This window comes from Blennius ocellaris (assembly GCF_963422515.1).
Source record: "Blennius ocellaris genome assembly, chromosome: 11".
Classification (NCBI taxonomy): domain Eukaryota; kingdom Metazoa; phylum Chordata; class Actinopteri; order Blenniiformes; family Blenniidae; genus Blennius; species Blennius ocellaris.
In genome coordinates, this window is record NC_137660.1 from 3,591,076 (window position 1) to 3,617,861 (window position 26,786).

The 26,786-nt window shown below is 44.5% G+C and overlaps 1 protein-coding gene across 2 annotated transcripts; it reads left to right on the top strand.

Annotated features, from left to right (window-relative positions):
* Positions 1-1,220: 1,220 nt before the first annotated feature.
* On the top strand, positions 1,221-25,250 carry dus2 (dihydrouridine synthase 2). Of its 2 annotated transcripts, none has more exons than XM_080505354.1 (16): positions 1,221-1,301; positions 3,965-4,102; positions 4,219-4,264; positions 4,339-4,430; positions 4,508-4,551; positions 6,076-6,136; positions 6,207-6,254; positions 6,323-6,388; positions 10,492-10,562; positions 11,380-11,466; positions 15,480-15,648; positions 15,722-15,843; positions 15,919-16,059; positions 21,518-21,605; positions 23,433-23,506; positions 23,964-25,250. In XM_080505354.1, exons 2-16 carry the CDS (start codon positions 3,983-3,985, stop codon positions 24,199-24,201), a joined length of 1,467 nt encoding a protein of 488 aa, XP_080361480.1. In that variant the 5' UTR covers positions 1,221-1,301; positions 3,965-3,982; the 3' UTR covers positions 24,202-25,250. The 2 variants fall into 2 exon arrangements, with proteins under 2 accessions (XP_080361480.1, XP_080361481.1); XM_080505355.1 differs by having other exon boundaries at positions 15,919-16,050.
* Positions 25,251-26,786: the final 1,536 nt, after the last annotated feature.

The following is a 26,786-nucleotide window of genomic DNA, read 5'->3' on the forward strand; positions in this document are numbered from 1 at the left end:
TCTTCTCTTGTAAATCACACATTTTCTTTGTTCGTTTTTTCCTGATACACCACATAAATATTACTTGTGTATACACTGTATTACTCTCAACACCGGTAAACATGTATGATTTCTTTCGTGTGTGTGTGTGTGCGTGCGTGCGTGCGTGTGTGTAAAGACAAGGACAATTTATTCTTCAAAATTATTTTTTGATCAAGTGAACATAACATTATTTTTTTTGCACCCTAAAAAGTACAGGTTTATAACACCACAACAGTAACATCGGACACAACGTGACATTAAACAAGCTGTTTACCACCAGATAACATCAAAGCAGACTTTGTAAAGTTTCGAGTATTGAACCTTTTTAATACAAGCTTGATCCTTCAGTGCTTCAGGAAGATTCATCTGACCATCACTACTGAAGTGGTAAAAGTGGTAAAGGTAGGAGAGCAGAAGGATGGAGTTAAGGGAGTTATATGTGGAATAGCCCTTAGTGTTGACATAAAATAAGCTAGTGGAGGTTTTGAAGACGAGGAGTAACAGTGACAAAAGTGTGAAAAGGATGACATAGGGAGTAAGACAGAGACGGTGCTGGTCAAGTGTGAAGGGAGCTCTCTCTCAGGTAAAGTAGACTATGGATTTGTGATATACGGGGTGACGGAGTGCGTACCAAGGCCAGTAGGGTGCTTCAGGTGTCAGGAGGATGGTCATAGAGAGCAGAGTAGAGTCAGTATGGGAGTTTTTTAGTCCCCGACAGTTATTAAGAAGAATACAACAAATAAGACAATGAAAAAATGGTGCGTCATTATTTCCTGAAACAAAACAGTGTAAATACAAAGCAATGCTATTTGGGGAAAAACGGCAGGTACATCTTATGGAGGCTGAGACTCGCCAAAGATTGTAAAACACAAGAATGGGCCGTACAGAAGTTGCAATCAGAAGAGAGTAAAACGTAGTGATGGAATGAACTGTGTGCAAGAGACAAAGAGAACATAGGACACGTTCTGACGTTTATATTACGACAATAATACTGAAACATTTGTTCAACCGTCAGAGAATCAGGCACAATGTGAGCGGTAACTGACGTCATACTGTGAACAGCATGACTCGACTGAGGAACTGAATGAGCTCAAAGCGCCTCTGTAAAAACAATAAAACCCCCGCTGGGGGGCAGCAGAGTGCCGCAAGGCGTCGAGGCGGTGGGATAGACAAACGAAGAAGAAGTAGGAGAGACTGTGGGAAAGACCAACGAAGAAGAAGTCAGAGTTCCGCAGCACGCTGTGGCTCCAGCACGTGACAGGAGCAGGACACGAATGACAGTAAGACCGAACATCTCCGAGTCTTTAACGTAGAAACATGAGGGTCAGCGTGACGATGACCACGTGACCAGGTCTTCTTTAAAGACTTCTCTCCACGAGCCGCTCCGCTGTTAGCATAGCATAGCTCCAGCGTGCGTTCGTCACGTGACCAGTTGAAGTCCCTGACTCCGTAAACTCTGTATCTTTACCTGACAGTAAACCCTGTCTGTATCTTTAACCAACTGACAGTAAACCCTGTCTGTATCTTTAACTGACAGTAAACCCTGTCTATATCTTTAACCAACTGACAGTAAACTCTGTCTGTATCTTTAACTGACTCGGTAAACCCTGTCTATATCTTTAACTAACTCAGTAAACCCTGTCTGTATCTTTAACTAACTCGGTAAACCCTGTCTGTGTCTTTAACTGACTCGGTAAACTCTGTCTGTATCTTTAACTGACTCAGTAAACTCTGTCTGTATCTTTAACTGACAGTAAACTCTGTCTGTATCTTTAACTGACTCAGTAAACCCTGTCTGTATCTTTAACTGACTCGGTAAACTCTGTATCTTTAACTGACTCAGTAAACTCTGTCTGTATCTTTAACTGACAGTAAACTCTGTCTGTATCTTTAACTGACAGTAAACTCTGTCTGTATCTTTAACTAACTCAGTAAACTCTGTCTGTATCTTTAACTGACTCAGTAAACTCTGTCTGTATCTTTAACTGACAGTAAACCCTGTCTGTATCTTTAACTGACAGTAAACCCTGTCTGTATCTTTAACTGACTCAGTAAACCCTGTCTGTATCTTTAACTGACTCGGTAAACTCTGTATCTTTAACTGACAGTAAACTCTGTCTGTATCTTTAACTGACAGTAAACTCTGTCTGTATCTTTAACTGACTCAGTAAACCCTGTCTGTATCTTTAACTGACACAGTAAATCCTGTCTGTATCTTTAACTGACAGTAAACTCTGTCTGTATCTTTAACTGACAGTAAACCCTGTCTGTATCTTTAACTGACACAGTAAATCCTGTCTGTATCTTTAACTGACAGTAAACCCTGTCTGTATCTTTAACTGACACAGTAAATCCTGTCTGTGTCTTTAACTGACAGTAAACCCTGTCTGTATCTTTAACTGACACAGTAAACCCTGTCTGTATCTTTAACTGACACAGTAAACCCTGTCTGTATCTTTAACTGACACAGTAAATCCTGTCTGTGTCTTTAACTGACAGTAAACCCTGTCTGTATCTTTAACCAACTGACTCAGTAAACCCTGTCTGTATCTTTAACTGACAGTAAACCCTGTCTGTATCTTTAACTAACTCGGTAAACTCTGTCTGTATCTTTAACTGACAGTAAACCCTGTCTGTATCTTTAACCAACTGACTCAGTAAACCCTGTCTGTATCTTTAACTGACAGTAAACCCTGTCTGTATCTTTAACCAACTGACTCAGTAAACCCTGTCTGTATCTTTAACTGACAGTAAACCCTGTCTGTATGTTTGACCAACTGACAGTGGATCAGTCTGTTAAGTGTTTACACTAAAGTGTTTTAAACCAAAGTTTTCTCAGAGTTAACATCCAGTCTTGTCTCCTGTGTTTGTGAGTAAGTTTTCTTTTAGTTTTCCATTGTCAGGTAGGGCTGCAACTGACAATTGTTTTAATAATCGATTAATCAGTCGATTATTTTTTCGATGAATCGGTTAAAAAAATATTTAAAATTGTAGGACCAGTTGATAAATGAACCAAGCACCAAATATATTATAGTTATTTTAAAGAACATAACTGAACCAATACAAAGATGTATACACTATAAATACATATATACAGTAAACATGTATATAAGATGTATACAAGATAATGATTAAATAATATTTAAAGTACTTCAGTCCAGGTTCATCCTGAGTGACCAGACTGGTGAAATGTTGCTATAATAACCTTTAAATCTACACTTCAAAGCTCCACAGATATGTGATGTTCAACAATAATCTCAGCCGGGCGACAGACCTGATGACTCCTGTGGTTGTTTACGTCCTCTGCTTTGTACTGGTTGGTCTCTTCCTGCATCTGAGCGTGCTCCGGCAGCTAGCCGGTTAGCGGCTAGCCTCTGGAACAAGCCCCGGTGGTGCCCCATCTGAGCGTGCTCGGCGGCTCCAACGGCTAGCCAGTTAGCTCAAGTACCACAACACAACTTTCACGTTGTTCCTGAGATCAAACGCCGGCCAAGTGACACATAAATCGCACGACACAAGGAATCTATAATGAAATTCGCCGCCAACACTTTGAATAATTGAACTTAATGGATTGGTTGTTGCAGCTCTCGTCCCACACTTTCTACAGTTTACGTAGTTTTCTCTGCTCTCCCTGTCCCTCGTCTCCGTCGGTCTCTTTCTGCAGTCTGCACGTCGCTTTCTGCAGACGTGACGTCATGAAATGAGGAAGTGGCTTAAAGGAAGCATCGAGTCAGAGAGTTTTGTCTCGAGGAATTTTAGTAATGGAATTACTCGAATAACTAAAGGAATCGTTTCAGCCCTATTTTCTCCACAGGTTGTGGGAGTAGAGCTTGTCTGCACAAGTCCACCTACAAACCAGGATGTAGTTGACAACCTATTGATGTTCAGTGCAGCCCAATGAAGCATCATGACCCAGTGGTTGATTCCCTCTGGTGGGTTCCAGGAGGACTGACCCGCCACCATGGCAGCACCACGGCTGAGCTTCAGGAACATCACCGCCCTGGCTCCCATGGTCCGGGTGGGAACTCTGCCCATGAGGCTGCTGGCTCTGGACTATGGTGCTGATGTGGTCTACTGTGAGGTGAACACGTCTCTTCACACAGCCACAGAGCTTCCACACACTCCAGAGTCCTCAGTTCACCGGATGTGTTTCACAGTGCAGGATCTTACTTCACCACTTTGTGGCGTCTTTTGTAGGAGCTGATCGACTTGAAAATGGTCCAGTGTCACAGAGTGGTGAACAGTAAGCATGTTTCTGTTCTAGTTTGTGTCGACGCCTGGCGCTTCCTGTGCTTCTCACTGTGCTTGTTTCCTCAGCTGTGCTGCAGACGGTGGACTTTGTGGCTCCGGACGATCGCGTGATGTTCAGGACCTGTGAGAGGGAGAAGGACAGAGTCGTGTTTCAGATGGTGAGACAGAAAAACCGCAGTCAAACTGTTGGAGATAGAAAATCACCGATGACCGATGTGTCTTCCATTCCTTTTAGGGAACGGCTGACCCGGACAGAGCCTTGGCTGTGGCCCGACTTGTGTGAGTTCAGTTCATTTCACTGCAGATAGACTCAGCAACCACATGACCTCGCTGCTTATCTGCTTCCAGTAGAGGATTTGTCGTTGCAGTATTTCAGGGGTCACTAATAGGCGGACCACAGTCTGGGTCTGGACCCAAACACTGTCCCATACCGTCCTCCAGCCATAACAGAAGGTTACAGTCATAAACTTGACGGGGAATTCTTTTTCAACCTCAGCATGTTTAGTCTTTAGGGTAGTTATTTAGTGGAAACACACTGACCGATTGAATGCGAGTTCAGCCGTCACATGTGAAACCATGCAGCGAATCCAATCTGCATATTTCAGTGATGAAGCGTTGAGATTCTGCAGCACAGACTGATGTGAGTCAACAGAAGTGAGAAGAGTGGAAACTAAAGGCTGTTTGATGCTTGATGCACAGGCGTGACGCTCAGAATCAGCATGAGAGAACCTGGGTGTCATTTATACTACGAGCGGCTCCTGCTCCAACCTGCAGGGGGCAGTGCATCACAAACACTTCCACCACAGTATTAAGTTAGAGCAGAAGAAGTAGACTTGTCTGTGAACCAGCAGGAGGTCCTGCAGTGGAGAGCAGAACATGTGACTGTTGTTTAGAGCTAAATGTTCCTCTGGTGAAGTCTGACACTGAAGCTAACTGACATCTTAGAGTCACATCTTGTGTTTTCAATGTGGAGGTGCAGCTTTATGCTTTTTGTCTCTTTATAACCAAGTCTTCAGTCCTCCTCCTCTTCAGTCCTCCTCTTCAGGACGAGGACTGAAGAGGAGGAGGACTGAAGAGGAGGAGGTAGAGAACAGGGCTGCTCAGAGGGCCGTGGCGGCCACAATAACTTAGTTTGGCCACATGAAGCCGCACAGAGCTCACCGACGAATCAGTCATGAGACAGTCTGAAGAGAAAGATAGACGGTTGAGACTGAAAGAGAGAAGACGGTTGAGACAGAGAAAGAGAAGACAGTTGAGACGGAGAAAGAGAAGACAGTTGAGACGGAGAAAGAGAAGACGGTTGAGACGGAGAAAGAGAAGACGGTTGAGACGGAGAAAGAGAAGACGGTTGAGACGGAGAAAGAGAAGACGGTTGAGACGGAGAAAGAGAAGACAGTTGAGACGGAGAAAGAGAAGACAGTTGAGACGGAGAAAGAGAAGACGGTTGAGACGGAGAAAGAGAAGACGGTTGAGACGGAGAAAGAGAAGACGGTTGAGACGGAGAAAGAGAAGACGGTTGAGACGGAGAAAGAGAAGACGGTTGAGACGGAGAAAGAGAAGACGGTTGAGACGGAGAAAGAGAAGACGGTTGAGACGGAGAAAGAGAAGACAGTTGAGACGGAGAAAGAGAAGACAGTTGAGACGGAGAAAGAGAAGACAGTTGAGACGGAGAAAGAGAAGACAGTTGAGACGGAGAAAGAGAAGACGGTTGAGACGGAGAAAGAGAAGACGGTTGAGAGGGAGGAAGTTGAGGAGAACTTGTACTTGAACATTCCTGTAGTGTTTGTGGACTGTGTCTCTCAGGGAGAAGGACGTGGCTGCTGTGGACGTGAACATGGGCTGTCCTAAGGAGTACTCCACCAAGGTGAGGCTGGGCCCTCCTGGCTCATGCTGCCTCCTCTGACCTCTGACCTCTGACCTCTGCTGTCCTGCAGGGCGGGATGGGAGCTGCTCTCCTGGCGGATCCAGACAAGATCGAAGCTGTGAGGACGTCCACAGAGAGACATTCACTCTTCTGATGGTAAAACGTGACGCCATGTTTTTGTTGTAGATCCTGAGGAAGCTGGTGGCGGGAGTTTCTGTCCCGGTGACGTGTAAGATCAGGATCCTGCCTTCAGTAAGTCACGGCTTCATTTAAATCCTCGCTTTTTCTTACACAAAGATGAAAACAGATAATAGAGTTGAGAGGAAGTTGTGTGTGTGTGTGACGGCATTCAGTACCTCCTTGCATTCAATCTTTCTCCGTACTAATGTTTGTGTATTGGTGGGTGTTTGTTTGTCAACACCTCTGGAGGATTTACCTCAAGTTCTGAATTTAACTGCTGGGGAACTTTGTTCTGCCTTGTGTTGTTCACCTAACCTCCCAGTTATTGACTTTAGCTGCTGCTCATCCTGTTGGAAAACGTTGATCTTGTACATCTAAATATACTGACACACGTCATCTGTGGAACTCGTGATGAACATACACAGTGGGTAAAATAAGTTTGAACGCCTCACCTTCTTTCTCAGTCACATTGACGTGAAACTTTCACCAGATGTTGTAACGACCCATGAAATCCACACGTGAAGGAATCAAACCATAGAAGTCCATAAATGAAGTTACGTATAATAATGTGAGATGACTCGGGGAAAAAGCATTGAACACGTGAACAAAGGTGGAAGAAAGTGCTGAAAGCCAAGAAATCAACCAGTAATTTAAAATCAATCCTGCCTCTTGTCATTTCAAATTCATATCAACTGATTGGATTATGAGAATGTGTCACAAGAAACCTCTCATGATGGCCCTGGAGCAGATCTATAGACCTATAGAACTAGAATTACTGACGCTCTAAGCAGGGCCATAGACCTATAGAACTAGAAGCTACTGACGCTAGCAGCAGGAGGAGCAGGGCCATAGACCTATAGAACTAGAAGCTACTGACGCTAGCAGCAGGAGGAGCGGGACCATAGACCTATAGAACTAGAAGCTACTGACGCTAGCAGCAGGAGGAGCAGGGCCATAGACCTATAGAACTAGAAGCTACTGACGCTAGCAGCAGGAGGAGCAGGGCCATAGACCTATAGAACTAGAAGCTACTGACGCTAGCAGCAGGAGGAGCGGGACCATAGACCTATAGAACTAGAAGCTACTGACGCTAGCAGCAGGAGGAGCGGGACCATAGACCTATAGAACTAGAAGCTACTGACGCTAGCAGCAGGAGGAGCAGGGCCATAGACCTATAGAACTAGAAGCTACTGACGCTAGCAGCAGGAGGAGCAGGGCCATAGACCTATAGAACTAGAAGCTACTGACGCTAGCAGCAGGAGGAGCAGGGCCATAGACCTATAGAACTAGAAGCTACTGACGCTAGCAGCAGGAGGAGCGGGGCCATAGACCTATAGAACTAGAAGCTACTGACGCTAGCAGCAGGAGGAGCAGGGCCATAGACCTATAGAACTAGAAGCTACTGACGCTAGCAGCAGGAGGAGCAGGGCCATAGACCTATAGAACTAGAAGCTACTGACGCTAGCAGCAGGAGGAGCGGGGCCATAGACCTATAGAACTAGAAGCTACTGACGCTAGCAGCAGGAGGAACGGGACCATAGACCTATAGAACTAGAAACGACTGACGCTAGCAGTAGGAGGAACAGGGCCATAGACCTATAGAACTCAGTTATATAGAGGATAATGAACAGGAATCTACTTCTAAATTTCTATGTGCTTTGTGTCTTTGGTGAGTCACAGCGCCTCTAAAGGCCTGGCATGTGTACGACAGCCCTGAAGCCTCGTGTTGACCCGTCTTCATAGTGACGTGTGGACAGAAGTTTTTGAGAACTTTGGGGAGAAAATAGACAGTTTTGTCTGGTGTGGATGTGTTTTGTCTGGTTATTTGTCGTCTTTGCACGATGGAGCTAGCATAGCACACCAGCACAACTTCCATGTGGAGCGTTTGAAGCGGAGGCGTCCCGTTGTTACTCGTGACGCCGGAGTACAGAAGGAAGCAACGTTACTATCGCCAACGTTTGCTAAATTAATTTAACTTCAATTGTGCAACGTGAGCTTGAGCTCCGCGGTGGTGCTAGCTAGCTGTGTTTGTGTTTGGTTACTGTTAGCTGCTCGTGGCTAAACAGTTGTGTTTAGCTAATGTTACCGAGAAATAGCATTTAAAGCTGGCATGAATGGTAACCATGGCTAGCTTACAGCTAGCAGAACATGCTATCGAGCCATAAGCGCCACCAAAGTGCACTAGCTACAGTAGCTAGCAGATTCTAGTAACATTAAACGCATCTGTTCAACGTTACGTTTGCCGATTCATTATTAGCGTTAGCTCAATCGCGCTGTGGTCGTTTCCCAGTGAAACACAATATTAGACGTTCGCCAGCTTAGCATCATGATTCACTACATAAAAGTTAGTTCGCCAATGAATGTCAACTAATGGAGCCGAGGCAGTGTGCGTTAGAATAGTCCACTATTCCTTTAAATAATTGCCTGAATAATCGTTTTAAAAATAATAATTTACCCCAGCCCTACATAAAACCCTTTATTTAAAAACTGCATTTTGTGTTTACTTGTGTTATCTTTGACTAATGTTTAAAAATGTTTGATGATCTGAAACATTTAAGTGTGGAAAACGTGAAGAAAAAGTAAGAAATCAGGAAGAGAGGTGACAAACACTTTTCCACACCACTGATGTGTAAAGCTTCCTCAGACGCTGCGGTTCTCGGCCGTCTGAGACGAAGGATTGCATCATGGGAGAATCGTGAAAACCTCCTGGGCTGAATCCAGTCGGGCTTCGTGAACGGCTGTAAGACGACCGCTATCAGATTGTCTGATTTTTGGGGAGTCGGAGCTGCAGGATGAAGGCTGCAGCTCACGGCAGCAGTCTATTATTGGAAGAGTAGATGCTAACGTTAGATGCTAACAAGATTTACTTCCTGCTGCAACATTACCCTCCAGGTCGTCCTCTCTCTCTCTCCGAGTCTTGACCGTGTCCATATTCTCCTCCCTCTTTTTATTTTATTTACATGAGCGCCCCCCCCAGCCCCCCGTCAGCATGTGTTCCTACAGCCTGAGGCCAGGATTATTATGAGGCTGTGACGACTCAAAGTTGTTAAAATGTCAGTGTGGTGAAGCCTTAAGGCTCATCAAGTAGGACATTTGCTTCCTATTGTACTTTTGGAGACGTTAGAAAGCTTCCAGAAGCATCACTTGGATGACAACATGAAAGCAGAAATGTAAGCTTAAAGGCCCAGTGAAATGTAAATTACTTTGCAAACCACGATAGTTGTGGTTCTATTTCTAAGGTTCCTCCGACTCTGCCCCACCACTGTTGTCGCATAACAAAGTTATTTGAATTTTGAATCTCCAGCCGAGGAAGTCGGGGGAATCCTTCTTCGTGGGCGTGACGTCAAGAGTTGTGCAGATCTCCATCTGTTTTGTTTATATCGGCTTGTTTCCTCTTAAATATCCAAGTTTTTACAGTGTTTTGAAGTTATAGTAGCGTTTTATGAGCCTTGATGAAAGATTGAGCCTGGAAGAGACCAGAGAGGAGAAGAGGAGCACGGGCGGAGGGAGGCGCTAGCTGTTAGCTCGCGCAGCTAGCGGGAGCCGTTAGCTCGTGCAGCTAGTAGACGATCAAGTAATACCTGGACTCATCTTCAGTGATTCAGTCTTCTAGCTCTTGGACGTGTTGGATCCAGGAAGTCGGTCGTTCTGCCAAAAGTCAGGAGCCTCAAAGCCTCAAAGGTGAAAAGTGGCGGCTGCTGAGGCGAGGAGACGAGGACGAATGGAGGACGAAGCGTCTTCTGCTTCCTCAAACATGTTCCAGACGGGGTCACCGATGGCAGAACCACCTTCTGTGTCTTCTTCATCAATCACTGGGTTTGAAATGACCATGATGATGAAATATGGTTCAATTCAGCCTCTTCGTGGTCAAAACTCTGATCCTCCATAATGTAAACACAACTTGGGCGTGTGCACAACTCGTGATGTCACTCTGTTATTGTCAGAAGCTCCGCCCAGCAGAGGAAATAGCGCCGTTTATCGGCTATTTTCTCTCAGATTGACGTGTTTTAACATTTGACCTTCAGCCAGTTAGCAGGAAAATGTTCTAGAAGAGACACCAGAGTGTTTTGGAGGTGGAATCTTCATTTTACTAGGACTTTAACACCGTGGAGGACTTGTCTCGGCAGAATAGAACCTACTAACTCTGAGCCTGTGTGGAACCTTTGACTGTTCAGCTGCAGGAGACGGTGGGCCTGGTGCAGAGGATCGAGAAGACCGGCGTGGCTGCTGTCGCTGTACACGGCAGGTGAACTCTATTCACACGCATCAGGGTGGATGAACACAGCGTCATCCTATTCTTTGCTTTTGGACTTGTTTATTTCGTAGCAAGAAAAGGTATGTAAAGTAGGAATGTCCCAATCAAAATGGCTTTACTTTCCCCATCGAATAGTTTGATTTTAACCTTCAAGGTGGTTCAGTGGTACCAAACAACATCTCTGTACTCGTTCTCTACTCAAAAACCCCTTGGCCCTGCACAGGGCTGCTTTGGAAAGGTATCAGGCTCACTTTGTCTTTACATCAGCCCAGATGTGAAGTACGGTGGAGGAAGCATCATGGGTTGGAGCTTCTTTGCTGCCTTGGCCACCTGGACAACTTAAATTCCAAAGTTGATCAAATCATGTTTTTGGATCATCAGCGACTGTCCAGCAGCTGGAACTCAGTCGATGATGGTTGATGAAAACCTCTTTTGAAGAAAGAAACAGGAATAATGTGGATGAGCCGAAGCAGCACTGTCAGAAGCTTGAACTAGATTGAAATCCAAGGTTTCCAGGACGTTTTCCATCAGCATGTTTTAATACTGGTGTTGTTAATGAAGGTCAGACCTTTATGACTCCTTATAGACAAGTTTTGAATTCCAAATGCATGTTCTCGTTTTCTTAATGTTGAGAAAAAGAAATAAAATAATACATAGTTTGAAATTATTATTTGTGCAGATATTTTTTTTTTAATTCTTATTGCATCGATTAATTAACAGTGAATATCTGTTCAGCTTTTTTTGGTAAGTTGGCACATGCTTCCTGCTGGAGTGTTGTTTTACCTTCACACTGTGGTTGTGTGTTCAGATTTAAGGAAGAGCGCCCCAGACATCCAGTCCACTGCGACTACATCCAGGCCGTCGCCCAGGCAGTTTCAATCCCCGTCATCGCAAAGTGAGTACCGGCTGACGGGCAGGACGCACAGACAAATAGGTTTCTAAACCACACCGTGCAACGTCTCACCTGGAAGACACTGTTAAACCTGTGGCGATGCATTGCAAACGTTTGAGATGAACGGCTGATTCAACCTCTCGGGGTCAACGTGTTTTATAAAAACATGTTTTCAAGTCAGAAATATTTAAATGTCAGAGTCGATTCAAACACATCCCCAATCTCTTTGGGTGTACTAAATCTCATCTGTTCATTATTGAGTTTAATTAACTGTGAGGATCACAAGATATCAGAATGTTATTTAAAGCAAAAGTAAGAACTTTTCAAATCCCGTTCTCCAGAAACCTTTAACAAAATGTGCTTAACCCTCTGGGGCCGACGGACGCGCTAGAGCGTCCTCGTCACATGACCGTTTGAAAAGGCAGTAACGTCACAGCACAGCGTCAGCTGGTCCAGTGTTTCAATCCGTGTCGAAAGTGCAGATATAAAACTACAAGCTCGTTTTTAAATGATGTTGATCGCCCAAATAAAAGCGGAGATATGAGGAAAACTGTCCGTGTTTTTCCGCGACATTTTAGTGCGTCAGGTGCAGAAGACCGGTCAGGAGTGAAAGTGAAAGTAACAACATGTGCCAGTATACCTTTCACTCATTGGTTGAGAAGAAGAGCCCATGTCCAATCAAAAGTTTCCATAGTGGGAGGTGTCATTTTGTTTAGTTCACCCGTGAAAAAGTAAACAGAGAGACGGAGACAGAGAGAGTGAGGTGAGATTTATATCAGAGAAAAAGCGATTATTATCATGATTTGACCATGGAGCTAGTGTGTAGTGAGTGTGTAGTGAGTGTGTAGTGAGTGTGTAGTTAGTGTGTAGTGAGTGTGTAGTGAGTGTGTAGTTAGTGTGTAGTGAGTGAGATTAGAGTGTTTTTTAGTTTCAAGTGAACTCTTTTTTTTTTCTATCAAAACAATGACGCCTTATGAACGTCAATCAGGCGCTCCGACTTTTTACTTTTTTTTTGAAGGAGCAGAGCATCGAGTCTGACACTGAGTTTGAGAGTGATTCTGATGGCAATATTGAAGACCTCAGCTTATTTTTGTTAGAGAGGAGACAGGTGTCCCCCAGACCAGGAGACGTGTCCCCCACCCCTGTCCCATCATTCCAGCTCCACCACAACAGCCAAAGGCTAAAATGTAAACATTGCCTGCAGGAACACAAGAAAAGGAAAAACACTTCATGGAAATGCCATGTGTGATGTGTCCCTCTGTGTTGTGTTGGACACAATCTGTTGTTTTGAGTGGCACAAATAATTTGTCTTCACCTGACATTATATGTGTGAGCTTTTGTAAATAGTTTTATAAAAACGCCTGAGGCAGTGCTTCTATTTCACTGTAAATATCTGTATATAACTGTTTTTTTCAGTCCTGTTTTGATACATTTTAGTTAATTATAGTTTAGATTTACTATACAAGTAAACAAAATGATTCGTTAACCATGTCTGTGAATTTTATAGTCAATAAATCTATGTTTTTACCACCCGAATTTGTAATTTTATGGTGTTTTTAGATCCACTGTTTTAATACAGTATGCCAAAGTAATGAAAATACTTCAGAAATGCATTTATGAGGTTGTCCTGAACAAAATGACACCAAAAAAGGCAAGGTTTAAGAATGTTATATCTGAGATATAAAGGAAAAATCAATTGTAGTGAAAAACGGCACAAAATGCTTCAGGCCCCAGAGGGTTAAAGTTTAAAACACAAGTGTTTCCTGCTCTGGGTAAAGTTGTAATGTTATGATGAGAATAAGATGCTCTCATCAAGACAAAACAGTGAAACAGATCACCAAAAGCAAACAGTGAAATATTCACAAGAAGTCCTTTAAATGATTTGAATGTGATGTGGTCGTTCAGAGGCTCCCTGTTCTTGCTCCAGCAGCTCCTGTGTTTTGCCTGCTGTTCACTTTGAATTGTGAATTAGCACATTTCGCTGTGCTCCATTGCTGCACACTGAAACCGAACATTTCTTGGTCAAAGTCAGAGGAGAATTTCAGCTGAGTGTCTGGGATGGTGCTGAGGGGCCGAGGCCGTCCCCCCCGACTCCAGATGTGTTCGGCCTGGTGGTGGTTGTGAGGAGGAGGAGGAGAACATGAGGTTGTAGACAGGGTTTCAAACCTTAAATTACATTTATTTTAAACATTCTTCATACAAGAGTTCACAAAAGCATTAACGTTCAGCCTCACGGCAGCCAGACGCTCCGTCGCTGCACGTTTTGTGCGGTGGAAACGTGGCTTCACTCTTTCAGTCTCTGTCTCTCCGTCCTCTTTGGCCCTGATGGGGGGCCTCTTTAAATAGACCCCGCCCCACCCTGGGTTGGGGCCAATCAGGACAGGCTGGACACCCGAAACTAACAACGCTGAGAAATTGAAATAATAAAGCACATAACAAAAAGTTAATTATTATACTCAAAATACATACAATAGATCAGTTTTGAAAGTTTTTCAACCTTTTTTGAGCCAAGACACACTTTTTTCTTTGGAAAAATGTGGAGGCACACCACCACCCGAAAATGTTAAAATGTGAACCTCTGTAGCCTCTATTAACAATATAAAGTCTTTCTCATCAAAGTTTGATCAACAGGAATCCAGTAAATCCAGAAAGCAAGGACTTTTTTTAATAGTGACTCCCTCAGTGTGAAACCTGGACCTGATGGATGAAGAGCTGAGATCCTGGTTCACATTCTTCCTTTTCAAAAACTTCTCCATCACTGTCACTGACACAGTACTTTGATACAAGATGGTAGCAGGAGGTGGAGATGAACCACACTGACGTCTGTCACTTTACATTTCACCGGCAAAGTTCTGTGCTGCCCTCTAGTGGTGAAGAGTATTTATACATGATTACTCTGGTCAAAAATGACCCCTATTCAAATCAATGCGTTTTTGCAATATACTGGGTTGTTATGTTCAACGAAAAGTTGTAATATATTCATATTCTAGGTATTCCTCACAAAACATGTTTGTGACATGAGGCCATTTGCGTTTTTATTTATTTTTTCATTAATTTTAAGAAATTGCAGTTTTTGTATCACGACCGCACTCTTCCACGTTTGATCACTAATTTGATCACACATCATAGATGATCAAGATGATATCAGATGTGTATGTGGGACTGTCAGTTGCTAAGAATCAAGTTTCACAGAAGATTCCATAGGAACTGCTTGGGGGTCATTTCTGACCCCACTTGTGCAAGAGTGGGGTCATGATACAAAAACTGCAATTTCTTAAAATGAATGAAAAAATAAATAAAAATGCAAATGGCCTCATGTCACAAACATGTTTTTTGAGGAATACCTGGAATATGAATATATTACAACTTTTCATTTTAAAGATGTTGAAGAATAACAACCCCTGGGGTCATTTTGACCCCACCTAAGGGTTAAATAGTGTCAGCAGTGGCGATGGAAGGCTTGTCAGACTCTGTTGTGGCAAAATGTGCACTGATCCGCACTATGGGCCCGCCCAACCCACCCCCCAGTGTTCACAGCACTCCCCCTCCATAGTTCACAGTGAGAAGGGAATATCACCTTCTCACAGGTACAGTTACTTTTACTCCTCCACAGGTTCAACAGGCCTTTCATAGATGAAACAACCTGAGTTGCAGTGATTGTGGAAGAAAATGTGATTGGGATAATATTGCAAAGGAAGCTTGAATGTCGTACTCTTCAGCATCTACTAGTATTTTACGTTGGCATTTACAGTTGTGGTCATTCATTTTCCAATAAACACACCACATGTACACGAAACAAGTATGTCGCAGCAACAGCTACGATCGCCCCAAATATGTGACATTGTGATAATGACCAGGACGTCGGCTGTCCTCGACCTGAGCTCACTGTGACGTACAACCACCAATTTAGAGCTGAAGATTAAGTGGCTTAAGATTTTGCCACGACTGAAAATGCACAATGTGGAGGAGGCGTGAGACGAGTGTTTAACGCTGGCCACTGCTCATCTCTCCTGCAGCGGCGGCTCGCTGGACCTGGTCAAGACCAACGCTGACGTGGCAGAGTTCAAAAGAGCGAGCGGCGCCTCGTCGGTCATGCTAGCTCGAGCTGCCATGTGGAACGCCTCCGTGTTCAGCAGCCAGGGACCACTTCCTGTGGAGAAGGTCATGGAGGACTACCTTAAATATGTGAGCCTTCCCTGTCACCATCACCACACAGACTGCAGCTCCTCAGACTAATGACAGGCCGTCTTCCGTCCAGGCAATCCGGTACGACAACAACGCCTTCAACACCAAGTACTGCCTGTGCCAGATGCTCAGAGACAAGGTGGAGTCGCCTCTGGGGAAGCGGGTGCAGGCCGCTCAGACCAACGGCGAGATCAGGTAGCAGACCGCCTCCTGGTGTGACCCACTCCTTGTGAGCGGTCTTTAATGCCGGGGGATGTTTCTGTGTTGCAGCAAGGCGTATGACCTGCAGACGTTCTACCAGCACACTCAGGAGGAACTGCAGGCCCGGAGAGACGCTTCCCAGACCAGCAGCCAGCCGGAGCGACCCGTCATGGACGGGGACGTCACCACCATGGCCATCAGGTTTGAACGGTCGGTCTGTCGCTCCGCTTTAACGAACATGATTTATTTTGTCAATCCTTTAAAATGTATAAAGTATCAATGGTACAATTCCAAGATAAAAGTTAGCATTTCAGATGGTTTTCACCCCGAAATCAAACAGATCTTAGATATTCTACAACAGTACGATGAGTATTTTAAGGTGCAGTCCCACTGACGGGTTTGTGTGTGGTCCCACTGAAAAAGGTGTGGATGGTAAGGAAAGAACCGTAACCAGTTCCATTGTTCGTCGCCCCTCGGTCGAGGCAGCGAGCTCTGAGGAAGGGGTCTCAATAGGAGCCACAACGCTGCCGTCTGCTGAGTCATGGTGACGATTGTCACTCTCAACTTGCCCGTTAAATATTTCATCGGCAGTAAACTTTCCAGTTGTTGTTTACATATGCCGCTTTACAAACCCGGGTTGTTTTGTTAACTGGGTTTATTGAAATGTTGGCACACGGCAAAACATGGCGGTCGTCCGACCAGGTGCAGACGCTCCTCCCAGTAGCAGGAGAGGAGGAGATTCAGCAGGAGCTGCTGTTCCCAATGAGAACATTTCTGCTGCGCCACAGGGAGCGAGGCTCACGGCTTAAGCTACCGGCCGCTAACGCGTACTTCACCCAACACAGCCCAGCGTCATGCACAACCCCGCCGACATGTTCACCGTAATGTCTGTGGTGGAATCCAGTGGCCAGAGTTGGGTCTGGGGCGCTTTAGCCGTGTTTCTACTGCAGAAAACGTGCAGGGACGGAACGGAGCCGTACGGCAAAGTGTCACCGGAGCCAAATCTGGTGCCTGTTTCCACCGCGGAAAAGAGCTTCAAAAGTAGGCGGGGCTTAGAGCTCCGCAGATATGTGACGTTACAACAGTCGTCTCAACCACCTGGATCTTATGAATCTGTTGTTGTTGTTGTTTACATCCTCCACTTTACACTACCGTATTTTCTGCCCTATAAGGCACCGGGTTATAAGGCACACCTACATTGATTGACATAATTTACAACTTTGTTCATATATAAGGCACACCGCCCTATAAGGCACATGGAATAGACCAGTGGTCAGCAACATTTATAGCTCAAAGCCATTAGGTTACATTTTCCACTGATTCTAACACCCAGAGAGGTGCACACACTTTATTTTGATAGTCCTACCTGCAGCCTATGCCAGGAGGACACTACACACAAAACCTTCTTCACTGCTGGTTGACAACTTACAACTACCGGTAATAAACTAAACTACATGAACTAAGCAACAAAAACACAACACAACACAATTATTACCGACACCACAAACCAAATATAACCCCCAATAATTGCATTTAAAACACCACAAACAGCTGCAATGAATTATGGGAGTTTCTATCGGCTGCACTGAGGAGCTCAGGTTGAATTTGTCGCTGCAAGGCATGATGTCCCATCATGCCTTGCAGCGACAAATTCATGTTTTGTGTTGTTGGAGGTTATTGTGGGTTGTTGTTGGGCTTGGTGTTGTGTTGATTGTGTTTATGTGTTTTTGTTCCCCAGTTTAGGGAGTCATTATTTCATCTAGTTTATTTTGGTTTGTTAGAATGTTGGTGTGCAACCATGAGTGATGAAGGTGTTGTGTGGAGTGTCGTCCGCTCTGAAGATCCGGTTGCGAAGTTAGAGTTGTCAAAATAAAAGCTTCTAGTTGTTCAGCTGTCAAATAGCAGTCTGGAGTAGAACAATCGTCCATATATAAGGTGCACTGGCAGCTTTTGAGAAAATTTGAGGTATTTAGGTGTGCCTTATAGGGCGGAAAATACGGTACTTGTTTAGTCAACTGTTATTGTTTACAGCCACACAGCTGCAGCTGTAACTTCCTTGCCGGTCCAGAGAGAGTGATGCTCCGGTGACTTGCCCCCACCAGGCTGGCTGCAGCACAGAGCCAGCCGGGGAGCTGCTCCTGGACACTGGAGCCTTTAGCTTTCTGCTCCTGCAGCTCCACGCCGGGACACGGAGGCTCCGACTGTCTCTTTGCATCGCGTCCGCGGTCCGTCACCTCACCGCACCTTCTGTCTGACCACCGGCAGCGCAGACGCTGAGCTTTCTGTTCAAATACGATGCAGCGGCGCTGACGGCGGTTGAACACAACACACCTTTGGAGAGGTTGATTCTGGAAAATCACATTCTTGCGGTGGAAACCTGAACCGTACCGGACTATACCGGTCCATTCCTGACCTGTTTGTGTGGTGGAAATGGGTCTTTTGCCGTACCGTACCCTCCCACCCTGCCCTGCTGCAGCACATACTGCACGGCGGAACCACGGCTATAGTAAAAGTACAAGAGACCTGAGACCACAGATCAGTTTTACAGCAGGAGCATTAAAGCCACACTGTGATAGAAAAATATGCTGCAAAATGCAGAAAGTGGAGGACACGTCACTGCTTTGTATTGTGCAGCGAGAAGCACTTTCAGACTAATTAAAGTTGCAAGCAGAGTCCAGAGAGTCCTTGCACACCCAGGCACAATAAACATGGTGCAGGTTGAGGTTTGGTGCAGAGTCGATGGAAATGCGGGCCAAGTGTCAAAAATATCAGGTTCTGTGGCTCTCACAGTACTATACAGTGACCCCCACTCTCCAAGCTCAAGTCACTGTTGGTATGCAAATGACCCAGTGTTGTTCATTGTCTGCTGCGTACAGCTCACCTCAGGACCTCAGGACCTCAGGTCCTCAGGTCCTCAGGTCCTCAGGTCCTCAGGACCTCAGAACCTGCATCTGTCTGTCAGACTCGACACAACAAAGTTCAGATTTGTCTTTTGACGATTTTATGGGGGAGGTCTTTGACCAAACATGTAGAGGTTCAGGCCCATTGCAGCCTGTAGAGCAGAGTTACACGTCACACTTTCGTGGTGAACCGTGGCCATGGGGGGGGGGGGGTGCCATGGCCACGCCTTTTGACTTTATCAAAGTATTTTGATACCATTTTCATCAGGAAGGACTGTTATACAGTATACACAGGCCAATCTTTAGGATTCTTGGATTGACCCTGTGGGAGGAGTCCCACATGAGAATTCACAGGTCACACCCATTGGCTGATTTCCTGCTCAGTTTAGCGTTTGAGTGTCATTACATCTTTACATTTTCTGATGTGCTTTATATTCCGACCGATCTCAAAGATGACGTCACAAAGTTTGGGGCCATGGTATGTGAAAATGTAATTCCTTAGATTTCCTCTTACCTATAGGTGGTGCTATGACGCTGTAGTCAAGTCCACCTTTGTCAAGTCCAGGTCCACAAGGTCCGAGTCCCAAGTCAGAGTCCAGGTCCCGATGAGATCAAGAGTAAAACGTCTGAGAGAAAAAAGATAATTTCACGTCCACATTTGAGAAATGTCATTACACTGAACTCTCCTCTGATGGCTGCAATCCTCACTGTGAATAGAGTTGTGAAAATGTAACAACACTATTTGTGCAGATAAACAACAACAACATGTTCAGTACAAGGCGGCTTTATTAAGCTATTCACCTGCACATCTTTTGTAAACAAAAGGCAGATCTGCTATGTAGGACTTAGTTTTTTCTAATCAAGATCCAAGCAGTGTTTACTGATAACTTAATGTTTGTAAAAAAAAATCTTGCAATGTTTGCAAGAAAGTGAAAATAAAGTCTAACAAAAACTAAGTTTGGTGAAGTTTGGTTCATAAATGTGTGTAATCATGTTAAACAACTCAACAACAAAAAAGACATACAACAAACTAAGCTGAACAAAAGTGTCTAAAATAAACACTCAACTTTTACACGCGACATCATTCAGACAGTGTTACGCAAGTCCATGGTTGTGTGTGTGTGTGTGTGTGTGTATATATATATATATATATATATATGTATGTGTGTGTATATATATATATATATATATATACACAAGACGTGCCATCCCGTATAATACTGTAAATACCAATAATAAAATCTTAAAAGCAACAGTAAAGCAGACATAAAGCCAGTGGATTGAACAGGGACTAGGAAACGGGAGCACTTCAGCCCAGTTTCAGCCTCAGAGTCGGGCAGCAGCGTTTTGTAGGAGCTGGAGAGACGAGAGACCAAGGTAGAGGGAGTCCAGTCCTACAGTCCTACAGTCTCCATGTGATGAAAGCATGAAAGACTCTCAAAGCTCTTATGTGAGAGATGGAGCTTCACTTTGGCCAACAGCCTCAATTGAAAGAAAGCAGTTTTAAAAACAGAATTGATCTTTTATCTAGTCTAAAGCCACGATGAAGAGTCACTCCAGGATGTTTTGAGAATCGTCAATTACAAGATTGCAGAGGGCCGAGAGCACTGGGGGAGTGGTTAAAGACGACAATCTCACTTTTTGATTCCTGCAGAATTGGGCCTGATTGGGAGGTCGCTCTGAACCTCATCAGCAAAACCGTGAAAAGAGACATTATGTCTATTAAAAATGGGGCCCAGGGGGAACATGTATAAAGAAAACCGTTAAGGGACCTAAAATAGATCCCTGTGGGACTCCACATGAAAGTGGGGCAGTGAAAGAGGAGAAGTCAGCGAGCTGAACTGAAGCTTCTATCTTTCAGGTCCGACTGGAACCAGTTAAGAGCTGCGCCTTTGCTGCCCACACAGTTTTCAGGACGAGATCAAAGAATATCATGATTGACGGTATCAAAGGCAGCAGTCGGGTCTGAGAGCACTAAAACATCTGCATCAGCCGTTAAAAGGAGGTCATTAAAAACTGGTAGAAGGTCAGTTTCAGTACTGTGGCGGAGCTTTCAACCAGAATGAAACTTTTCCAAAATACTATAATAATCTAAAAAGGTTTGCAATGGATTAAAAACAGTTCTCTCCAAGATCAGACGATTAGCACTGAAAATGACGACAAAATCAACAAAGTCAATTTTAATGAAACATTCTGTTGCAAAATACAGTGAAATGTAAAAAAAAATCACTGAATCCTATATAAGCAGTTCCTTGGTGGTTTGTGGGGCTGATTGGAGCTTCTGGCGGCCGGTTGTGGTCCACGGGCCTCATGTTTGACTGAAGTAAGCTTCAGTGCAGCTCCGTGCTGCAGGAGGCTTTCTACTCATTGAGGTACGTTAACAGTTACAACCTCCACGCTCCACTGTTTTCCTGTTCTTACTGGGAAACTGGGAAAGCTACAAGGATTGGTACAACACAACCAGAACAATGGCGAAGAACTGAGGGGGGAAACTTGGAATTTGCAGAATGAAAATCGATTTTAGCTCCAAATTGGATAAATTGATTAAATGTAATTTTTTGCCCAGCCGACGGAACACAAATAACTGTGAGAACTTTGGTCAAACATCTGGAATTCACCCTCCTGGAATCCCTCCAGATCCGTGGCTTTAATTAGAAGTTGTTTAATTGACAATGGAATTGTCTTTCGTTGGTGCATGATCACAGTTCTTCTGTTAGTCCAGGGCTGAAGAGGAGGGTTTGAGGCTGTGCTCTGTGTTTGTGTTGCAGAAGAGAGTATCCTCCTCAGATCACCCCCAAGATGTTCCTGCTGGAGTGGAGCCGCCAGGAGAAGCTGCAGCAGCCGCACTACCACACGGTGAGCACCACACAGCAAACATTCTCACACATGCAGCTTTTCTGGATAGTCGTGGAATTGAACTTTTGTCGGAGCGCGGCCCCGGAAGAGGCAGGCCTCGTCCCAGTTTCTTTTTTTTTTTTTTTTTTACTTTATTTTTATTTATTTTTTAATAATAAACATGAACATGAGAAATCACATTACAGAACCTTCCTCCACAGCAAGACAGCGTATACATGACAATGTAAGAAAAATAACAATAATAATACTACGACAACAGAACCGATATGAGACAAAGACATAACAAGATGGGCAGTTAAGACGTTACCGTGTCGTGTAGGTGGCCAATCAGTTCGACAGGTATTTTTCTATAGGGAACCATTTTCTCATGAAGATCTCAGACTTCAACTGTAGTTTTGCCGTTAAAGCCTCCATCCCTTACGCTTCTCTCACTTTGTGTTTCCGTCGTCCCTGCTGGTGGCTGAACTCCTCCACTTTATTCTCACCATTTTCCTTGTAGTCATCAATAGTATATGTAACAGGTGCTTTTGATTTTTTGTAAACTTCTCGGGAGTCAAGTCAAGAAGAAAGTGGCCTGGCGTGTCCGGTACCTCGCCTCCCAGAATCTTCTCTAACTCTTCACACCTCCAGAAAGGAGTCAAACTTGGGCAATCCCAGAATATATGTGAATGATCGCCAACCATTCCACATCCTCTCCAACACTTTCTTGCATTCGGATGGTCAGCAAATTTAGAAACCACCAAAGGTGTGTTAAAGAACCTTATCTTCGTCTTCCAATCAAACTCTTTCCACGTGTTACTATTGATTCCTTTATGACAGCCACTACACATTGTTTCCCACTCTCCATCCTCTATTATAACATTCAGTTCCAGCTCCCATTTATTTTTAATGTAGTGAGTATCGTCTGATGTGTCCAGTAGCAGGTTTCTATATAAATGGGAAACATGTTTTTTGTTTGGTCGATGGTGTCTCATTCTATGTATCAGGTAAGTTTCAACATTTGATGGGGTACTTTTAATTGTATTCCAATTGTTATGGTTGGTAATCTGAAAGTAACGGAACATCGGTTTGGGGTAAAGAGAACTTGTCTTGGAGATATGAGAATTAGGTTTTTATTTCTGTGATGCAGTCGGAGGTTTGCTGGTGAGGTAGAGCTGGGTGTCATCAGCGTAACAATGAAAGTGAACACCGTGTTTATGGGATATTTTGCCTCGGGGGAGGAGGTAGATGATGAAACGAAGAGGGCCCAGGACCAGGAGACCCCTGTAGTGACGGGGGGGGTTGATTTAAAGGATTTGTGCTGGATGAAGTGATTGCAGCCAGAGAGGTAGGATTTAAACCAGTTAAGGGGGGGTGAGTAATGTCAGTGGAAGCTGGGTGGTGTGAGAGATGGTGTAGGATGCTAGGAGGAGGGGGGGGTGGGGAGGAGGAGGAGGAGGAGGAGAGAGAAGTTACCTTTATTTGCACTGATTAAACCAGAGTAATATTGGGATCTGGTTTGAGTGTTTCTATTGGAGGATGTGGTTACGGTACATGGTGAGGTGGTTCTTCCAGAGGTGCTCCAGTTGGCCACATCTGGCTCTGGCTGAGCCGGACATCATGTGAACCAGGGGCAGGAGAGGGGGGGTCCAGGTTTGGAGCTTCTTCCAGGCTGGTTCAGCGGGTAAGGAGATTATTGGTCTGGACCGGAATTCAACTTTTGTTTTCAGCCCAGCGATCTTCTCCACCACATTTCCTTCCAACACAGTTATGGCAGCCATCAGGCTCTATTCAGTCATGATGTGGCGTTTCAGAGTGACGTTACCATTGTGTGTGTGTGTGTTTCAGGTGCAGCGCAGTCAGGATCGATCGTTCCAGTCCACGGTGACTGTAGCCGATAAGAAGTACAGATCGTCTCTGTGGTCAGTACCGAACACAGACACAATTCCTTATAAACTCTTTGATCTTCCAGGTTGAAAAGTGTGAAATGAAATGAGGTTGTTTGTACTGTCGCATGTACAACTGAAGGGTTGGCCTTCATTAATGTTGAATATCAGATATGTTCTTGAATGGATTGAAATTGTTCCCACCGTTGATTCACAACCAGCAGTGTTATATATTCTGTGAAAACTGTAGAGCCGTAAATTAGCCTTCAGAGAAGACTTAAGGGTTTTAACTGGGAAAAAAACCCTTCTAAGTTTTATTTTCTGTTTCTCGTCTTTTTCCCGCAGCTTTTTTAATGTTGTTATTGTTTTCACTATTGTTCTGTGCTTGTGTATATTAAAGTGTTGAAACATGAGCTCTGCTGGAATGGTCGGGTTAAAGATGTCCAGATAGAGTTCCTGCCGCTCTGCTTCAGCTCAAACCGTTTGTTTCCAGGGAGAAGTCGAAGAAGTTCGCTGAGCAGGCGTCTGCCGTGGTGTGTCTGCGGACCCTGGGGGTCCCCGAGGGCCGGATCGGAGAGGAAGACTCCGGCCTCGTCTCCAAGAGGAAGAGGCAGAGGAAGGTCAACGGCTCCGAAGACGAGACGCCCAAGAAGCTGCATGTGGCGTCCGGCCCGGAAGACGTGAGCCCAGAGGCGGCAGAAACCAACGGTGACCCTCCCGGAGGGCCGTAGGGGGCGGAGCCCGGCGGCGGAAACCAACGGTGACCCTCCCAGAGGGCTGTAGGGGGCGGAGCCCGGCGGTGGACTCTACTCATCGGGCTCTTGTTTTCAGTTCTTCTCTCATTCATCCAGAACTCCTGTTTCACATTTTCAGACCGGATCTGTTTTTACTTTGGATGAAAAGCAACGACCTTCTGTTTATTAGTTTAGTCTGAACTCTTCAGTGTGACGAGCTCCAGTCGGACCACAACCTCGTGAAGGAGCACATTTTATTTTAGATTCTTACTGTTTCATTTCAGACAAGGTTTGAAGGGATTTCTCTTTGTGAGGAAGACGTTTTCTGCATGAATGGATCATCAAACATGAGCTGTCCTGCATCTTTGTGGAAGTCTTCATGTCTATCATTGTAGTGTTGGAGACCCTGAGGCGGCAGGCGGCCAGCAGAAGCTCCTCCACGGTGCTGCAGTGTCTGCTGACGCTCCATTAGTTCAACACTCGCAGTGCTCAAGAGTGTCGAGGTACACAAAGTCTGCACACACTGCCGGCTCAATGGTCGGTGTAGATTTTCATTTGCTTTGGCTCAAACGGTCCTATTTTGTAAAGAAGTCCCGACTCCCTGCTGCAAAGCAGCATGTGGTGGCATCGACCCCCACATGCCATGTAAATCCTATAAGATAATGCAGAAAACTGACATTTCTCAGACTTTCAAGCTTTTGTATGTGTGAAACATTTGTGCCTGTCCATCTTTGTTGGTTCTTTGAGGAGAGAAGTGGTTAAATTATTCAGCCTGACAGGTTTGTGTTGTTTCCTCCGTGTGTTTGAAAGCCTCTTTGCTTGGTGGTTTGCTGGAGATCCGTTTGAAGCCATTCAAATACATTCTTTGGTGTTGTGTTCAAGGAAAACACATCAGTGTGTTGCCTTCAGGACCGCTGGGAAACACCAGCTCTCATTAATCAGCTCCAACAGCCAACTCGGTGTACAATCCTAGAAAGTCGCTGCTGTGTTCAGACAGAACCAGTCCAAGTTGACGGCTCCCAGCTTTAAGATGGAATATCTGCAAATAAAAGTTCACTGTGAAGAACTTGATTGAATTCAGTCTTCACAGTTTTAGTTCAAACAAGAAAGTCTTACAAATGTAAGTGTTCAGTGAAAGATGAATTAAGTCACACTGACACAGTATTCCAGTTTGGAATGACTTTGAATTTTAAAAGCTGTCGAATTTCAAGTACGTCTCTTTTTTTTTGCTTCTGATTTTTTTTCAACATCTAAAAAAATTCAGCTGCAAAAAAAATTCGACCGCAAAAACAAATTCAGCTGCAAAACATCCAGAATGTGTGTCATCAGGACGACGCGATGGACGCCTGTCTCGTTCGCCCAACATCCAATCAAGGGAAGCTTTGTTGGTCACGTGACCAGTGCAACACTGGGCCAGTGGTTTTCAATCAGCCATGGCGACCGGCGGTAGTGACGGCGCTTTGCTGAGTTTTTTTTTTTTGCGATTACATTTTTTTTACAGCTGAATTTTTTTTTGCAGCCAAATTTGTTTTTGCGGTTGAATTTTTTTCCAGCTGAATTTTTACACACTGAATATTTTTAGATGTTGAAAAAAAATCGGAAGCAAAAAAAAAGATACGTACTTGAAATTTGACAGCTTTTAAAATTCAAAGTCTGATTTCGATGGTCAAAAAAATTCAGTTAGAAATTTGAATTCAGAATCTGATGGCAGTTTTACTTCCATAGGTCTGCCGCTCTCTGCCCTGTAGGGAGCAGCTGAGCTTCCACACACCTTCCTACAGTCACCAGCAGACAGTGAAAGGGTGCAAGACAGGAGGAGGTGACCGGAGAAGAAAACGGGTCAATGCAGCATCGGTTGGCGGGCAGTCACGTGTAAAAAGCTCGTCTATGGAGAGGCTCTGGCGCCGTCACTACTGAACCAAGTGAAGCCCTCCTCTGGGATGCAGGGTCTTAAAACAGTCTTGTAGTTTAAAATCCATGCATAGAGCCTGCAATGAAACCGATGTCTTATCTATTTTAAAATCGTCATCTGTCCTTCTATCCTTTCTTGTTAAAATACAATTAAAATCACCTCCTAAGATTAGTGGCACTCGTCCTAGCATGTGGGACTGCAAGTCCTCTAAAAGGTCGTACCTGTCGTTTGTCATTGAAACCATAAATATTCAAGAGCCTAAAATCCTTAAAAGTGTTAAAAGTGCCCTACCACAGTGCTGCGCTTCACCAAGATCTGAGGATTATTTATTAAAATGGCCACTCCGTCATTTTTATTGCCGTTAGATTGACTCCATATTGACGGGAGTGGCCACATGTCCTCCTCTGTTGATACGATTTAAAAAAAGTTATTGCACATTCTTGTAATAAAAACACATCGGACTTAAAGGAAGATAAAGGAGAAACACTCTGGGCTCTAACTCTAGACTTCACACTCGTCACATTGACAGTAGAGAAGGTGAGAATCATGAGTATGGTTTAAAACAACAAGGACATTTTAAAAGACGACATTATAGAATCATTAAAACCAGTGACTAAGTGATCACTTGTGAGCAGAGCTCGTCCTTCACCTCCACTGGGGAGGTGTGAAG